This window comes from Capsicum annuum, chromosome 10 (assembly GCF_002878395.1).
Source record: "Capsicum annuum cultivar UCD-10X-F1 chromosome 10, UCD10Xv1.1, whole genome shotgun sequence".
Classification (NCBI taxonomy): Eukaryota; Viridiplantae; Streptophyta; class Magnoliopsida; order Solanales; family Solanaceae; genus Capsicum; species Capsicum annuum.
In genome coordinates, this window is record NC_061120.1 from 1,357,856 (window position 1) to 1,373,645 (window position 15,790).

Sequence of the window (15,790 nt, forward strand, 5' to 3'; positions counted from 1 at the left end):
TACAATAGAAGAAACCAAGCCCGGGATCATGAAATCCTAGTGTGTCGCGAATTCACCAGACGCTGTCAAAGCCAACAGCGCTAAGAGTATAGAGAACTATAAAGAGAGATAAATAGGCCATCATATGGCCTCTTCTCGATAAAAAGTAACTGACTTTATCGTTATACTGAGAGATCATAAAACGGGAGGTCAAAAAGCTATTCATCCTCCACAAAATACTGAATTCGCAGCTCATTCAGGCGAATGAGGCTCGACATATTTTATTAAGAGAGTCACATAATCTAACCGTCTCCAAAGCTTTAACATGACGAAATAGGGAACCTTAATTTCCATTCAGAAGGGAAGAAATTTTGTGATCAAGGTGTGCTTCGTGGTCTTCAAGTCGACCTTTGATTGCATCATTTTCCCATCGGATTAAAGTTGGAACGCCTTTGAGGCTGAACCTACCATCTACTCGCCATGGGTGCTGTGGAGTCCTCCAAGTAGGTCTGTCCCCGACGTACGCCCTCAGCAGTGCTATATCGTCACTTGACGCTTCCAGTTTCTTGTATATAACAGGTTCAGCTCGTACACAATCAGGGCACCAACTAACGTTGGTAGAAGGGTCTACATCAGCGAGGAATAGGATGAAATTGGCTTTGTTCTTGGGCGACTCCGCTCTGAACTTTTCGAAAACTCCATCAAAAGTTGCTAAGGTTGCGTCCAATGCCTTCAACGGCATTCTTACAGCAGCAGGAGATCACGACTTTTTCTGATCCTAAACACAGAACCAGCAAAACAGACAACACAAAATTAAAGAAAATCGAACTTAGTGCATGTATAAAACATTGAAACAAATTCAAGATTGAGTTATTAAAACATTCATACAACCAAAATGAGCACACAAATCCCAACGCGGCTTATAAAAAAGGCAAGGCAGCTCGGTGCACAAAAGTATCCGGGGTTAGCAGGGTCCAGGGAAGGACCCCAAAAAGGAGAGTGTGATGTAGTCAGTCTAGTCCTGACGCAACCACCAGAGGCTCCTTCCGGAGGTAGTGGGTCATAGAGACAACTTTACCGTTGCTCCAAGGCAACCCTTCACGGCATATAGAAAGCAATAAATGAAATCAAGATTGAGTTTTTAAACTAGATTTAGAAGGCTTTTCAGATTCGAAACAAAGACCCCAAAAATTGAACTTGGTACATATACAAAACATTGAAACAAAATCAAGATACCAAAACAAAACAGATAACCGAATTACAGAAAATGAAACGAAGAAACAACCATCCAACCAAAATAAGCACACAAATCCAATGCAACATTTACAAAAGGCAAGACAGCCCAATGCACATCATATCCCGCATAAGCAGGTTCCAAGGAAGGACCCAAGGAATGTGATTTAGACAGTCTATCCTAATGCAATCATTAGTAGTTGCTTCCTCACAGCTCAAACCCATGACCCATAGATCACACGAAGACAGCTTTCCGCGTATACAAAAATCTATAAAACAGGTATCACAAAATACAGAAAAACGAACTTGATGCATATACAAAACAATGAAACAAAATCCAGATTCTAAACGGAAAACTAAACGCAGACCCACAAAACGGATAACTGAACTTACAGAAAATGAAGGAACATTCATACAACCAAAATAAGAAATCAAATCCAACACAGTATATAGAACAGGCAGGCGGCCTGATGCACAAAGTATCCCGCTTTAGCAGGATTCAGTAAAGGGGACAGTCTAACAAAAGCTTACGTTGCTCGAACCCTTCAAAAATGTTACTTCCACAACAAAAGCTTAAGCAACATAGATAAAAGCATTAGTGGTTGCTTCCGCAACAACTTAGGGACTTACTATTAAGTTACAAAAAGACAGCTTTACCGTTACTACAACACTCACCTTAAAGCAAATCAAGATTAAGTTTTTAACTTTAAGATTTATAAACCCATACCCAATATTTTTTTTGAGATCCGACACAGGTCCAGCAATATTTTTTAGAGAGTCCGAGGAACATAGATAAAAGCATTAGTCGTTGTTTCTGCAACAACTTAGGGACTTACTATTAAGTCACAAAAAGACTTTACCGTTACTACAAACCTTAAAGCAAATCAAGATTAAGTTTTTAACTCTAAGATTTATAAACACATACCCAATAAAACAAATAACACAAAATACATTAAAAAAAAAAATTAAACTAAAGAAAATTAAGTAGAAAAAAAAAAAGCAATAATACCTTTGAGAGGTTTTCTTGAAGAATGTGAGGAGATGATAAAAAAAGAATCTATTGATGGCTTTTTATAGGTGGGATTGGAGTATAAGAATAAAAGGGTAAAATAGTGTAATCTTTAATTTTTTTGAAATAAAATCTATTTATTTAAAAATTACGTAAAAAATATTATAAGTCACAATAATTAATAATTCAAAATATTTAAAATATATTTGAAAAATTACGGTAAAAAATAATATGTTTAAATCACAAAATCCAAAATGTGACATATAAATTGAGACGGGAAATATATTTTTACGAATGATTTGTTATTTTTTCTAATATGTCAAGGGGATTTAAACCTTGATTTTTTAAGAAAAAGTTATTTTTAATTTTTTTTGAATCATGAACTTTATTTTAAATATATTTATTTACAGAAAGTATCGTCAAACACAACTGTATTTTTAATTCGAATCTCAAATAAAATGAAAAACGTTTAGAATTTATTATGACCAAAGATTTACTTAAAATCAAAGTGAGAGGATTTTATTATAATTTAATTTTTGATAGTTTATTAGTTACTATTTTCTTTTTTGGGTTATTTAATTAATATAAAAGCCAAAATTTATGCTTGAACATTAAGTTCTAAAATACCATTCCTTATGAAAGTTACGGCTCCGTTCACTTTTACTTGTCACTGTTTCGCTTCTCATAGTCAAACTTTATGAACTTTAAGCAGCATTTTAAGATATATTTCGTTTGCAAGTTATAGCACTTTTATATAGTTTTCGATCATCTAAACTTTAAATTTAAAATATTAAATTAATCTACTCTAATGGTTTTGAGTGTAGTCAAATTGACCTCGAGAACCAAAACAGTGACAGTAAAAGTGAACGGACGGTAAAATAGACATTATCGATACACAACAGCTTTATTATCTTTGATACATACCAGCTAAGTTGCGCCGACTCTCCAAAAATGTTGTCATACCGGTATCGGATCCTCCAAAAATGTCCTACTTTTGAAGAATCCGACATGCACCTAATGACGTTTTTGAAGAGTCCGAGCAACATAGTGTACTAGTACTATTATGAGTTGACTTATAAAATGACTTTTGACGGCCAGAAGTCGATGACAACAACATACCGAGTATAGTCCCAATAAGTAAAATCCGAAGAAGTGTATACTCGGACCTTACCTCTAGCTTCGTGCGATGGAAAATGTGTTTGATACACCCTTTCAATCCGCAAAATGGAAGCTTTGGCGTGTACCAAAGTAAGACAGTACCTAAAGATCCATAGTGAACTTCGATGGGCGTTTCTCTTGTCCATAATCATGATATCCTAGTGTTTCGCGCTTACGAAACCATAACCAACTTACCAGATGCGCCATCGGGCCAACGGAGCTAAAGAACAGAAGAGCATAGCAGATTGCAGATATCAACTATGTAAAAACTACACAAGCCATCTAAGAGCTAAAGATCCGAAGTTTGAGATATATGCTTCTCACTGATCGCAAGAAGTGGTAAAGTTGTTGTCATGTGACCAGGAAGTCATGGATTCAAGCCTCGAAAACAAACTCTGACAAAAGCAAGGTAAGGCTGCGTACAATAGACCCTTGTGGTCGAGCCCTTCCCAGGAGTGCACAGTGGGAGGTTTTAGTACACCGGGCTGCTTTTTTACGACTGCAAGTTCAACATTAAAGGCTAAAACAGCAATGACCAGCCATGAAAGAGAACAGAAGTATGCCACAACATCATCGACAAGAGCTTAAAAGATCAAATTTTGAGATCAGTCTTCTCATAGATTGCAAACAAGAAAAAGTTCCAAGGCCAAACAGTTTTAAACCTCAAATCTTTGGCATAATTATTCATTAAAACAGAAACAGGAGAGTTCACGAGTCATTCTCGACTCTCTTCAGACACATTACAAGATAAAAAAGAAAAAGAAAACAGACTAGTTCATGAACGAAAAAAAGCAACAGCAGCAAACGACCCAGACACCAACAACAGCAGACCCCTTCAGAAACCACCACGGAGACGGAGGACAAGGTGCAAAGTAGACTCCTTTTGGATGTTGTAGTCCGCCAGAGTCCTTCCATCTTCGAGCTGCTTCCCTGCAAAGATCAGCCTCTGCTGGTCTGGGGGAATCCCCTCCTTGTCCTGAATCTTAGTCTTCACATTGTCAATAGTATCAGAACTCTCCACCTCCAAAGTGATGGTCTTCCCAGTCAAGGTCTTCACAAAAATTTGCATACCTCCCCTGAGCCTCAACACAAGATGAAGGGTCGATTCCTTTTGAATATTGTAATCGGCCAGTGTACGTCCATCCTCCAACTGCTTACCAGCAAAGATCAACCTTTGCTGGTCCGGGGGGATACCCTCTTTGTCCTGAATCTTGGCCTTCACGTTGTCGATGGTGTCAGAGCTTTCCACCTCAAGGGTAATGGTCTTGCCAGTCAAAGTCTTCACGAAGATTTGCATCCCACCGCGAAGACGAAGGACCAAGTGAAGGGTCGACTCCTTCTGGATGTTGTAATCAGCAAGGGTGCGGCCGTCCTCGAGCTGCTTTCCAGCAAAGATCAATCTTTGCTGATCTGGGGGGATTCCTTCCTTGTCCTGGATCTTGGCCTTGACGTTGTCGATAGTGTCTGAACTTTCCACCTCGAGGGTGATCGTCTTCCCGGTGAGGGTCTTCACAAAGATCTGCATCCCACCACGAAGACGGAGCACCAAGTGAAGGGTTGACTCCTTCTGGATGTTGTAATCAGCAAGGGTACGGCCGTCCTCGAGCTGCTTTCCTGCAAAGATCAACCTTTGCTGGTCGGGGGGATGCCTTCCTTGTCCTGGATCTTGGCCTTGACGTTGTCAATAGTGTCAGAGCTTTCAACCTCGAGCGTAATTGTCTTTCCGGTCAAAGTCTTCACGAAGATCTGCATCCCACCACGCAGACGGAGCACCAAGTGAAGGGTCGACTCCTTCTGGATATTGTAATCGGCTAGGGTACGGCCGTCATCAAGCTGCTTTCCGGCAAAGATCAATCTTTGCTGGTCTGGGGGGATGCCTTCCTTGTCCTGGATCTTGGCCTTCACGTTGTCAATGGTGTCGGAGCTTTCCACCTCGAGGGTGATGGTCTTTCCGGTAAGGGTTTTCACAAAGATCTGCATCTGTATATACAGAAAACAACCAAAATCAGCAACACAAACTCGAATTGGTGATCAAGAAGAGAATTAAGAGTCTCTTCTGATCCTAGACAGAGACTCAACGCAACAGATTGGCACGAAATACAGAAAATCAACCGAAACGGCAAAAACAGCTATCATACAACCAAAAATAAGCACACAAATTCAACTTGATCCATACAACATTGAAAAACAAAGTCAAGATTGGGTATTTAAACTAAATTGGAAGGCCTGATTTTCTAAATACAGATCCACAAAGCAGAAGGCATAATAAAACACACCCAAAGTAAGCAGCACACAGATCCAATCTTGATTTTGTTAAAACAGATTTAAAAGGCCTTCCTCATCTTCTTAACACAACAACAACAACAACAAACCCAGTGTAATCCCACCAAGTGGGGGTCTGAGGAGGGTCCATATCGCTACTTCCGAAGAAGTAGAGAGGTTGTTTCTGATAGAAACCCGGTAAAACATATAGCATAAAATACAACCAAAGTAAGCACACAAATCGAATTTGGTGCATATACAAAACAGTGAAACAAAATCAAGATTGACTATCTAAAACAGAATTAGAAGGCCTATTTTCTGATTCTAAACACAGACCCCCACAAAACATATAGCACAAATAAGCACATAAACTCAATTTGGTGCACTTATAAGCTACAAAAATAAATCAAGATTGAATTTTTAAAACAAAATTTAAACCTTTTCTATGCTAACTAACACCTACCCAATAACACAACCAGCACAAACATACAGAAAAAAAAAAAAAAGGCAAAAACAACACAACAAGAAGCTACAAAAAATCAGATCAAGATCCAATTTTTACACACAATTCAAACGTTTATAGGCTAATTAAACACATACCCAATATAACTAACAGCACAAATATACAGAAAAAAAAGGCAAAAACAACACAACAAGAAGCTACAAAACCAGATCAAGATTTAATTTTCACACATATTTCAAACGTTTTCTCAGCTAATTAACACATACCCAATAAAATAATCAGATCAAGATTGAATTTTTAACATAATTTAAATGTTTTCTCATAAACATATATCAAATAAATAATCAGATCAAGGTCCAATTTTTAAACATAATTAAAACGTTTATAGGCTAATTAAACACATACCCAATATAACTAACAGCACAAACATACAGAAAAAGTAAAAACAACACAACAAGAAGCTACCAAAACCAGATCAAGATCCAATTTTTAAACATAATTAAAACTTTTTTAGACTAATCAAACACATACCCAACATAACAAACAGCATAAACATCCCAAAAAAAAAAAAAATACTAATAACCAAGAAAATTATTTAACCAGAAAAAGCTATCATACCTTGAGAGATTTTCTTGAACAACTCTGAATAGATGATAAAAATATTCTTTCTATGAATGAATGATTTGGGGTTAATGAGAGAGGGTCCTTTTATAGGTACAATGGCCGCCTTGATGACCAAATTTGCCTAATGAAGTTAGCTATAATTGTATGACACGTTTACTTTTGCTTTGAATGGGTGGACAAATATTAGGTGCCTTTTGGATGGCAACTTGGAACAAAATTAAAAGAGAAATTTTATTTTTTTTTCCGCCAACTATACGTGAAAAAACTGAGAGATTAAAATCATATTTTTAACAATTTTAGTATCTAAGTGTCACATACATGGCACAACACACTGAAGGATCCATGTAGGCATACGTGTATGTGTGTGCCATGTATGTTTCACATAGATACGAAGGTTGTCAAAAATACGATTTTAATTAGTTCAGGGGATAATAGGAAGTTCAGGTGTGTCTCAAACTTTTCGCGTATACTTCAAGATGGAAATAGACTCTTTTCCCAAATCAAAATCAAGTAAAGTTGTTGACATAATTCTTTAAAAAAAAAAAATACATAAATATACACCTTTAATTTATCATATTTATTATAAATACTCACCTTTATAAAGTAATTACAAAAAAACTCAACTAATATATATTTTCGTTGGTTAATATCGAAGAGCTGATTATGTATCTCGACAGATTCAAAATCGAAAAAAATATATCGGGAGCTAATTATGTATCTTTACAAAGAAAATGTATCTCCGTTTGATGTATTGTGTTCCTCGACAAATTCAAATTTAAAAAGAAAAAAGGAAAAAATATACCTTCATTAGATATATCGATAGCTAATTTATCATATTTATACAAATCTCTACTCTTATAAAGTAATTATAAAAATCTCAATTAATTATTTATTTTAATTGGATGTATCGAAGGGTTAATTATGTATCTTTATTTAGAAAAAAATATATCTTTGTTATATGTATTATGTATCTCGATAGATTTAAAATTAAAAAAATATATACCGAGAACTAATTATGTATCACTATTTAGGAAAACATGTATTTTTTGTTTGATGTATTATGCATTTCAACATATCCAAAAAAATATATATATCAGGAGCTAATTATGTATCTTTGTTGAATGTATTAGGAGCTAATTATGTATCTCGATAGACCCAAAATTGTGATTTAGTAATTATGCAAAATGTGAGGATTTTTTTTGTGTAATTAAGCTTTAAACTGTCGGAAATTTATGTTGTTTGCTTTTTTTTTTTTTAATAATAATTGGGGTTGATAAAATTCAATATAAATTTATAAGCGGTGTGTGAAAAAGGTGTGTATACAGGCTTTATTCCTATCGTGTGAATAAAATAGCTAACATATACCAATTTGATTTTTAGTTCATAGGTCTCGTAGGTTGATAATAGTTATTCTGTTATTATCATAAATCTTGTTTTCGAGTCTTGTCTATGGAAAAAATTCTCAGCAGGAGTGCTTCCAAACAAATAGACCTTACGCACGCAAATTCAAATTAATCGAGCTCTATCATGAATTTCGAACACAATATTATAAATCAAACACCAACATCTGACCACTTCTTAAATTGTGGCTAAATCTCAAATAATTCACTAATTGCGGCTAAATTCTAAACAAACGATCGTAAAGTGGCTATCTAATGCATTTTCAAATATTTAACGTGTAACAATTTGATTTTTAGGTCGAAGGTCTCGTAGGTTGGTAATAGTTATTCTGTTATTATCATAAATCCTATTTTCGAGCCTTGTCTATGAAAAAGTTCTCAGCAAGAGCGCTTCCAAACAAACGGACTTTACGCACGCAAATTTAAATTAATTGAGCTCCAATACGAATTTCGAACACAAGAGTAAATCAAACTAAATCTCAAATAATTCATAAATTGTGGTTACATCTTAAACAAACGATCGTAAAAGTGGCTATCTAATGCAATTTCAAATAGTCAACATGTACCGATTTCAAATCGTGGGTTGGTAATAGTTATTCCGTTATCATCATAAATTATGTTTTCGAGCTTTGTCTATGAAAAAAATTCTCAGCAAGAGTGCTCCCAAATAAATTGTTTAATGGAAGCTCCGACGCGAATTTCGGACCAAGATGATAAATCAAAACAACAACACAGCAGCATCATTTGACCACTTCTTAAATAATGGCTAAATCTCAAATAATTGACGAATTGTGGTTAAATATTAAATATAACAATCGTAAAGTGGCTACCTTATGCAATTTCACATATTTCTCTTCGTAAAACTGGCTTACTCAAAGTAATCGATCGGAAAATAATCAGCAGCAAAATTGTGAGAATGGCTCCGGTAGCTCCTAGATCCGGCGACGCCATTTTCGCCAATGTTGAACGTGTGGTAAATTTTTACTACAAAAATTGTCTAATTTATATATATCTTTTTTTTTCTGTTGAATTTGTGATTTTTTAAGACTAAATTTGAGATTTTTTGGTTAAATTTGAACCTTTTTAGACTAAATTTGATATGTATTATATTAAGTTTGAGATTTATAGACTTAAATTGAGATTTTTAGATTAAATTTGAGATATATCAGACTAAATTTGATATTTTTTTAGACTAAATTTGAGATTTCTTAGATTAAATTTGATATTTTTTTAGACTAAATTTGATATTTTTTAGATTAAATTTGATATTTTTAGACTAAATTTGGGATTTTTATACTAAAATTTGAGATTTTTTAGATTAAATTTGAGCCTTTTTAGATTAACTTTGATATTTTTTAGATTAAATTAGAGCCTTTTTAGATTAAACTTGAGATATTTCAGACTAAATTTGAGGTTTTTCAGGCTGAATTTGGGATTTTTATACTTAAGTTTGAGATTTTTAGACTAAATTTGAGATTTTTTAGATTAATTTTGAGCCTTTTTAGATTAAATTTTAGATATTCTAGACTAAATTGGAGATTTTATAAACTCTTAATTGTTGGATTTATTTTTGTGTTTTTTTTTCCGGTAGAATGCTGAGCTTTTCACCTTAACTTATGGTGCCATCGTGCGACAACTCCTCACAGATCTGGAGGAGGTTGAGGAAGTCAACAAACAGCTTGATCAAATGTAAAGTCTTTACTTATTAGTTAGTCATTTTTTAAGCTCAAAAAATGCAGTTAACATATACTATGTGGAAGGGGGAGCGTTGGCGTAACTGGTAAAGGTGTTTTGTTAGCGCTGTAGAAACTTTCAGTTGAACTCTATCGATGTGATTCGAATATCAGACTTTCAAGAAATAGCTTGATCAAATGTAAAGTCCTTACATATTAGTCTTTTTAAGCTCAAAAAATGTAGTTAACATTTACTAATGTGGAAGGGGGAGCGTTGGCGTAACTTGTAAAGTTGTTTTGTTAGCGCTGTAGAAACTTTCAGTTGAAATCCATCGATGTGATTCGAATTCTAGACTTTCAAGAAATAGCTTGATCAAATGTAAAGCCCTTACTTATTAGTTTTTTGTATAAAATGCAGTCAAGATATACTAATGTGGAAGGGGGAGCGTTGGCGTAACTGGTAAAGTTGTTTTGTTAGTATTGTAGAAACTTTCAGTTGAACTCCATCAATGTGATTCGAATTCCAGACTTTCAAGGAAGAGCTTGATCAAATTACTTATTAGTCTTTTTTTAAGCTCAAAATATTTAGTTAACATAGACTAATGTGGAAGGGGAGCATTGGCGTAACTGGTAAAGTTGTTTTGTTAGTGTTGTAGAAACTTTCAGTTGAACTCCATCGATGTGATTCGAATTCCAGACTTTCAAGGAATAGCTTGATCAAATGTAAAGCCCTTACTTATTAGTCCTTTTTTAAAGCTCAAAATATGTAGTTAACATTTACTAATGTGGAAGGGTGAGCGTTGGCGTAACTGGTAAAGTTGTTTTGTTTGCGCTGTAGAAACTTTCAGTTGAACTCCATCAATGTGATTCGAATGTCAGACTTTCAAGGAATAGCTTGATCAAATGCAAAGCCCTTACTTATTAGTCTTTTTTTAAGCTCAAAATATTTAGTTAACATATACTAATGTGGAAGGGGAGCGTTGGCGTAAATGGCGTAACTGGTAAAGTTGTTTTGTTAGTGTTTTAGAAACTTCAGTTGAACTCCATCGTTGTGATTCGAATTCCAGACTTTCAAGAAATAGCTTGATCAAATGTAAATCATTTACCTAGTTTTATTCACTTAGAAACTGTAGTAACATGTACTAATTTGATTTTTAGGTTGTGGGTTGGTAGTAGTTATTTTGTTAGTGTTGTAAACCATCCGATTGAACTCAGTTTATGTGATCCGAATCCCAGATAAAGGAGGGGAGTTATCAATTGTAAATCCTTTAGTGTTAATCTAATTTCTACGTTGTGGGTTGGTAGAGTTGTTGTTCTGTTAGTGTATAGTACTTTTGATTGAACTCCATCTATGTGATCTGAAATCAAGATAAAGGAGATTGAAGAGGTCAACAGATAGATTGATCAAATGGTAAATGCTTTGCCTAGTTTGCCTCCTCGGAAACTGTAGTTAACATGTACAAATTTGTTTTCTAGGTGGTGGGTTGGTAGTAGTCATTTTGTTAGTGCTATAGTACTTCCAACTAAACCCTGTCTATGTGATCCAAAGTCTAGATAAAGGAGGTTGAAGAGGTCAACAAACAAATTGATCAAAATGTAAATCCTTTACCGAGTTTTTTTCCCTCAAAAACTGTAGTTAACATGTACTAATGGTTTTAGTTGTTCTATTTGTGTTGCAGAACTTTTAATTGAACTCCGTCTATGTGATTCGGAGCCAGGGAGTTATCAAATCTAAATCCTTTACCTAGTTTTCTGCCTTCAAAGCTGCAGTTAACATGTACTGATTTGTTAAGTTTTTTTTATTAGTGTTGTAGAACTTTCAGTTAAACTCCGTTATGTGATCCAAAGCCTAGATAAAGGAGGGGAGTTATCAAATATTAATCCTTTACCTAATTTTCTTCCCTCAAAACTGCAGTTAACATGTACTAATTTGTTTTCTAGGTTGTGGGTTGGTAGTAGTTGCTTTGTTAGTGTTGTAGAATTTCAATTGAACTTTGTCTATGCGATCAAGGTTAGAGTGGAAAGAGTCCAATCATGATGAATCCCGTGAATTGATACCGAAGATACGCATAGTTGATTGATGTTGAATGAAATTGTTAGAGGCAATTTAACTTAATTTAATTGTATTGGCTCGGAAGTATACAAAATTTGAGAAGTTCAACTGATTGCAGGGGTTATAACATTGGAATTCGGCTCATTGATGAGTTTTTGGCAAAATCTAACGTTTCACGGTGTATTGATTTCAAGGAAACAGCTGAAGTCATTGCCAAGGTCTCTTTCCTCCCTCCAAGTTGCATTTCATTTAAATGTGTGTTGGTTTATTATGAAGTTTCAGTTTTATCTTGAATAGTAGTTCTGATATCCCACACATGCCGGTAGCCAATACAAAACAGAGTTGTTCAGTAATATCAGAAGTAATACTATGGAAGTATAAATTTTATTAGTGTTATGGAGGTTAATCACCGAGATGTGCTTAAATGGAGTGACTTAGACGGTGAGGATTCATATAGCCAACTACAACTTTCTTGGGATTTAGGTATTGTTGTTGTCGTAATGGAGGTTAATGTGGCAGTAGATATGCATTGAAATAAGAATTGAGACAAAAGTTTGAAAATGAGTATCTTGTTCGGGAAGCTTTACTGTGATGCTGACTGCAAATCCTTTTTCTCAAAATAGTCTTTTAGCAGTCGAACCTGAACAAGAAAGCATAGAGAAATTTTGGTCATTTGGTTGTAATATTTGGTGTCTCTGTACTACTGAATAACTACTTCGTTTCCTCTATAAAAGGGGTCATGTAAATAGTATGTAAAGTGAAAAGAAAATGAATAACAGAACATCTAAAATTTAGAATTAGCTCTTCATTGTTTCAAGTCTCTATATGGTTCGTAAGCAAAGAGATGATCAAATTAGAAAAGACAATGTATACACGTTACCAATTTCAAAAGAAAAAAAAAAAGACAATGTATACAGGAGCATAAGAATAATTTCTTTTTTGAGACAGTGATTCACGCCACCATTTTTCTTCAATTCATTTCAAAGTTGAGAAGTTAGTTAACCGTTAAAAATGTTAGAAACTAGGACGAAGAAGAGCCACGGGGGTGGTTTCCTAGAGGGTGAATAGGAAAGAGATGGAGAAAGGATAAATAGCAAATGAGAGGATGGTTGGCTGGTCGTTCTTTGCCTCTCGTTTAGAGGGATTGTTGTTACACTTGGGATATGATAATGATGATTGTTGGATATTCTTATTCCCGGAAATCCTCAACTATAGTGAAACACAATTAAAAAAAAAGGGGGCAGCCCGGTGCACTAAAGCTCCCATTATGCATAAGGTTCGGGGAAGGGCCCGACAACAAGGATCTATTGTACGCAGCCTTACCTCTCATTTCTGCTAGAGGCTGTTTCAAGGCTTGAAACATGTGACCTCCTGGTCACATGGCAGCAACTTTACAGTTACACCAAGGCTCCCGTTCAACGCAGTAAGGCGGGATAATTTTTTTTGATCTTAATTCATGTTCCAAATATCTTACTATGAATATAAGCGACAATGTTCCTTTACAATTTGCTCTTCAATGGAAGGTGATGGTGTGCATCTCTACAAACACAAACATACACAAAAAGTAGCTCATGTTCACTTCATTCTGTGGGGAATTCTGTCTTTCGGATGTTGAGTAATTAAAGTTTGGGAACGAGTCTCTTAGTTGATTTTATGAGTTGATCAGTAGATATTGTTGTTTCTCTGTCAGTATTCATTGGCAGTGAGCAGAATCTGACGTTTCCGTGTCATATTTGAACTGAGCGCCCCAGCTTGTAACTACTCTTCATATTCTCAAGTTCATTTTCCTTAAAACATACATTTAGTTGTTCATCCTTTTAATAATGTCTACGCTGAATTTTTTGTTTGCTGCTCATGATGAACAGGTTGGCCTCAAAATGTTCCTAGGTGTTACAGCAAATGTTGGCAATTGGGATGCTGAGGGAACAACATGCAGTCTAATTTTGGAGGACAACCCCTTGGTAGACTTTGTTGAGCTTCCCGATACTTGTCAAGGTCTATACTATTGTAACATCTTGAGTGGCGTAATCAGAGGGGCACTAGAGATGGTGAGCAAGCAACCCCCTTCTATAGCATCTGCTAGTTACCAATTTACTTTATGACGGCCGTCGGCCTCACACAATATACTTGATTCACACATACGATGTCCTCATTTACTGTCATGTTTTCATAGATGTCGCTACTATGACTTGTCTCCCCTACTGAAATGGCGAACAGCGTGCGAGTTAGCTGTGCATTGTATTCCTTCCATGTTTCATATCGTACTAAAGTCAGATGAGTTTTCGTTTTCCAATTTTGCAGTCTCCCTAACTAGAATTGCAGATCTATCTGAACTGTCTCCCCTCGGTCCGTTAGTAGTTTTAGGTTTTAGTAGGCGAGTTGCTGCAGGATATAAGAAGCGAAAACATACTATACTGCATAATCTTCCTCAGTAAGGGTCAATTGAGAGTGTTGCGTTTATTTTAGCTGTTGTTGGAGCACTAGGTTTATCTGCATTTGCCCCGTTCAGGTTTCAATGAAGACCGAAGTCACATGGGTCCGTGATATGCTTAGAGGGGATGATGCATTCGAGCTGCAGCTGAAACTGCTGAAGCAAGTTCCTGAGGAGTATCCTTACAAAGACGACGAGTAACAACTGAAACTTTTGAACTTTGTATTGCTTGCCTTAAAGCATTTTCTGTTTGATCTGGAAATATTAAGCTCCCTAAACCCTCCGCCATGATAAAACATTTCGTTCTAGTGTTACGAGTTACAATGTTGATGATTAGCTACCCAGAATTTTTCTCGTCATCCACTGCGCCGTGTTCTGAGTTCTTGTTTTCTTCTTTTGGTTCTCTTTTTGTTGGTTGAAATTACTTTCTTCATATCCCTAAACTAAGATGGATATGAGGTATCTTGATTTTCCTTAAGCTGAGGGTCTATCGGAAACAACCTCTCTATCTCTACAAAGTCCCCAGACCCCACTTGTGGAATTACGCTGGGTATGATTTTCTTTGATGTATACAGACAGTACGTCAGTATCCTTCTTTTTGGCATAGTTGAGTAGTACATAGGTGCATGGCTAGATGCAAGATAGTTAGAATGCATCATGTCCGTGGAAGGGTCCCACCAAGAGGGTGTATCGTAAATGCAAGCTGAAGCTGCGTACAATACACCCTTGTGTGGAGCCCTTCTCTGGACCCTGCGCATAGCGGGAGCTTTAGTGCACCGGGCTGTCGTTTGTATTTATGAATGAATATATGCTTTCACTATTGAATCTATGCCCAAAATTCATGTAACGGCGTTCGAGCTTTGCTTGTATGCACCTCCATTTATATCGAGGGGTTGGGTACGTGTTATTTCTCACCAGTACAGGTATTGAGTAACTCTATCAACTATCCACCAAGGCTTTGAATGTGAGACCTCGTTGTTCTCAACTTACGAATTCCACAATTCTAAACTTCAATGGATTTTCCATATCAAAGAAATTAAATGAAAATTATGAGAGACTGAGCGTTTCACTTTTCGAGAGTCAAACGACTTGGATTTTAACCCGATGTAATTTTTACACGATTAAATCACCTATAACATAAGTACATTTATATCTCTATGATAAACATAATTGGATAACTTGATACAATTTTTTTCTTTTTTTGTGGGTTTCCATCCGATGTTCGATACCAGTATTGGAGTCTGATTAATTTGAATTCGTGCTACAATAGATTAAGCTGCATCAATCTTGAAATAATATGTTTACGCTATTGATGTGTAAAACATATTTCTTGATTAAAATAATTTACGTGGTGTGCGACCAAAAACCTACGCAAAAAATGCCCATTTTAACAATTACTACACTCAAATGCCTATTATAGGCCATGACATTATTATCCCGTGAAATAAGTCGAGATGCGCATAAATTGATCCGAACACTACATGACATTATCCTGTGAAATAAGT

At 35.7% G+C, this 15,790-nt stretch overlaps 3 protein-coding genes across 4 annotated transcripts; 1 reads left to right on the plus strand and 2 right to left on the minus strand.

Moving 5' to 3' along the window:
- Positions 1-99: 99 nt before the first annotated feature.
- LOC107845716 (thioredoxin-like protein Clot) lies at positions 100-2,343 on the minus strand. Its single transcript, XM_016690175.2, has 2 exons — positions 2,222-2,343; positions 100-757 (listed from the first exon to the last, which is right to left on the minus strand). The coding sequence occupies exon 2, from the start codon at positions 719-721 to the stop codon at positions 323-325; it is 399 nt and encodes a 132-aa protein (XP_016545661.2). The 5' UTR covers positions 722-757; positions 2,222-2,343; the 3' UTR covers positions 100-322.
- A 1,690-nt stretch (positions 2,344-4,033) lies between these two features.
- On the minus strand, positions 4,034-6,881 carry LOC107845315 (polyubiquitin). Its single transcript, XM_016689564.2, is given in 3 exon segments — positions 4,034-5,020; positions 5,023-5,359; positions 6,723-6,881. Coding segments are annotated over 2 exon segments (1,143 nt in total). The 5' UTR covers positions 6,723-6,881; the 3' UTR covers positions 4,034-4,214.
- Positions 6,882-8,930: 2,049 nt separating this feature from the next.
- LOC107845386 (trafficking protein particle complex subunit 3) lies at positions 8,931-14,644 on the plus strand. Of its 2 annotated transcripts, XM_016689676.2 has the most exons (6): positions 8,943-9,101; positions 9,720-9,817; positions 10,220-10,261; positions 11,973-12,072; positions 13,720-13,902; positions 14,364-14,644. In XM_016689676.2, exons 1-6 carry the CDS (start codon positions 9,045-9,047, stop codon positions 14,484-14,486), a joined length of 603 nt encoding a protein of 200 aa, XP_016545162.1. In that variant the 5' UTR covers positions 8,943-9,044; the 3' UTR covers positions 14,487-14,644. The 2 variants fall into 2 exon arrangements, with proteins under 2 accessions (XP_016545163.1, XP_016545162.1); XM_016689677.2 differs by lacking the exon at positions 10,220-10,261 and having other exon boundaries at positions 8,931-9,101.
- The last annotated feature ends 1,146 nt before the right edge of the window (positions 14,645-15,790 follow it).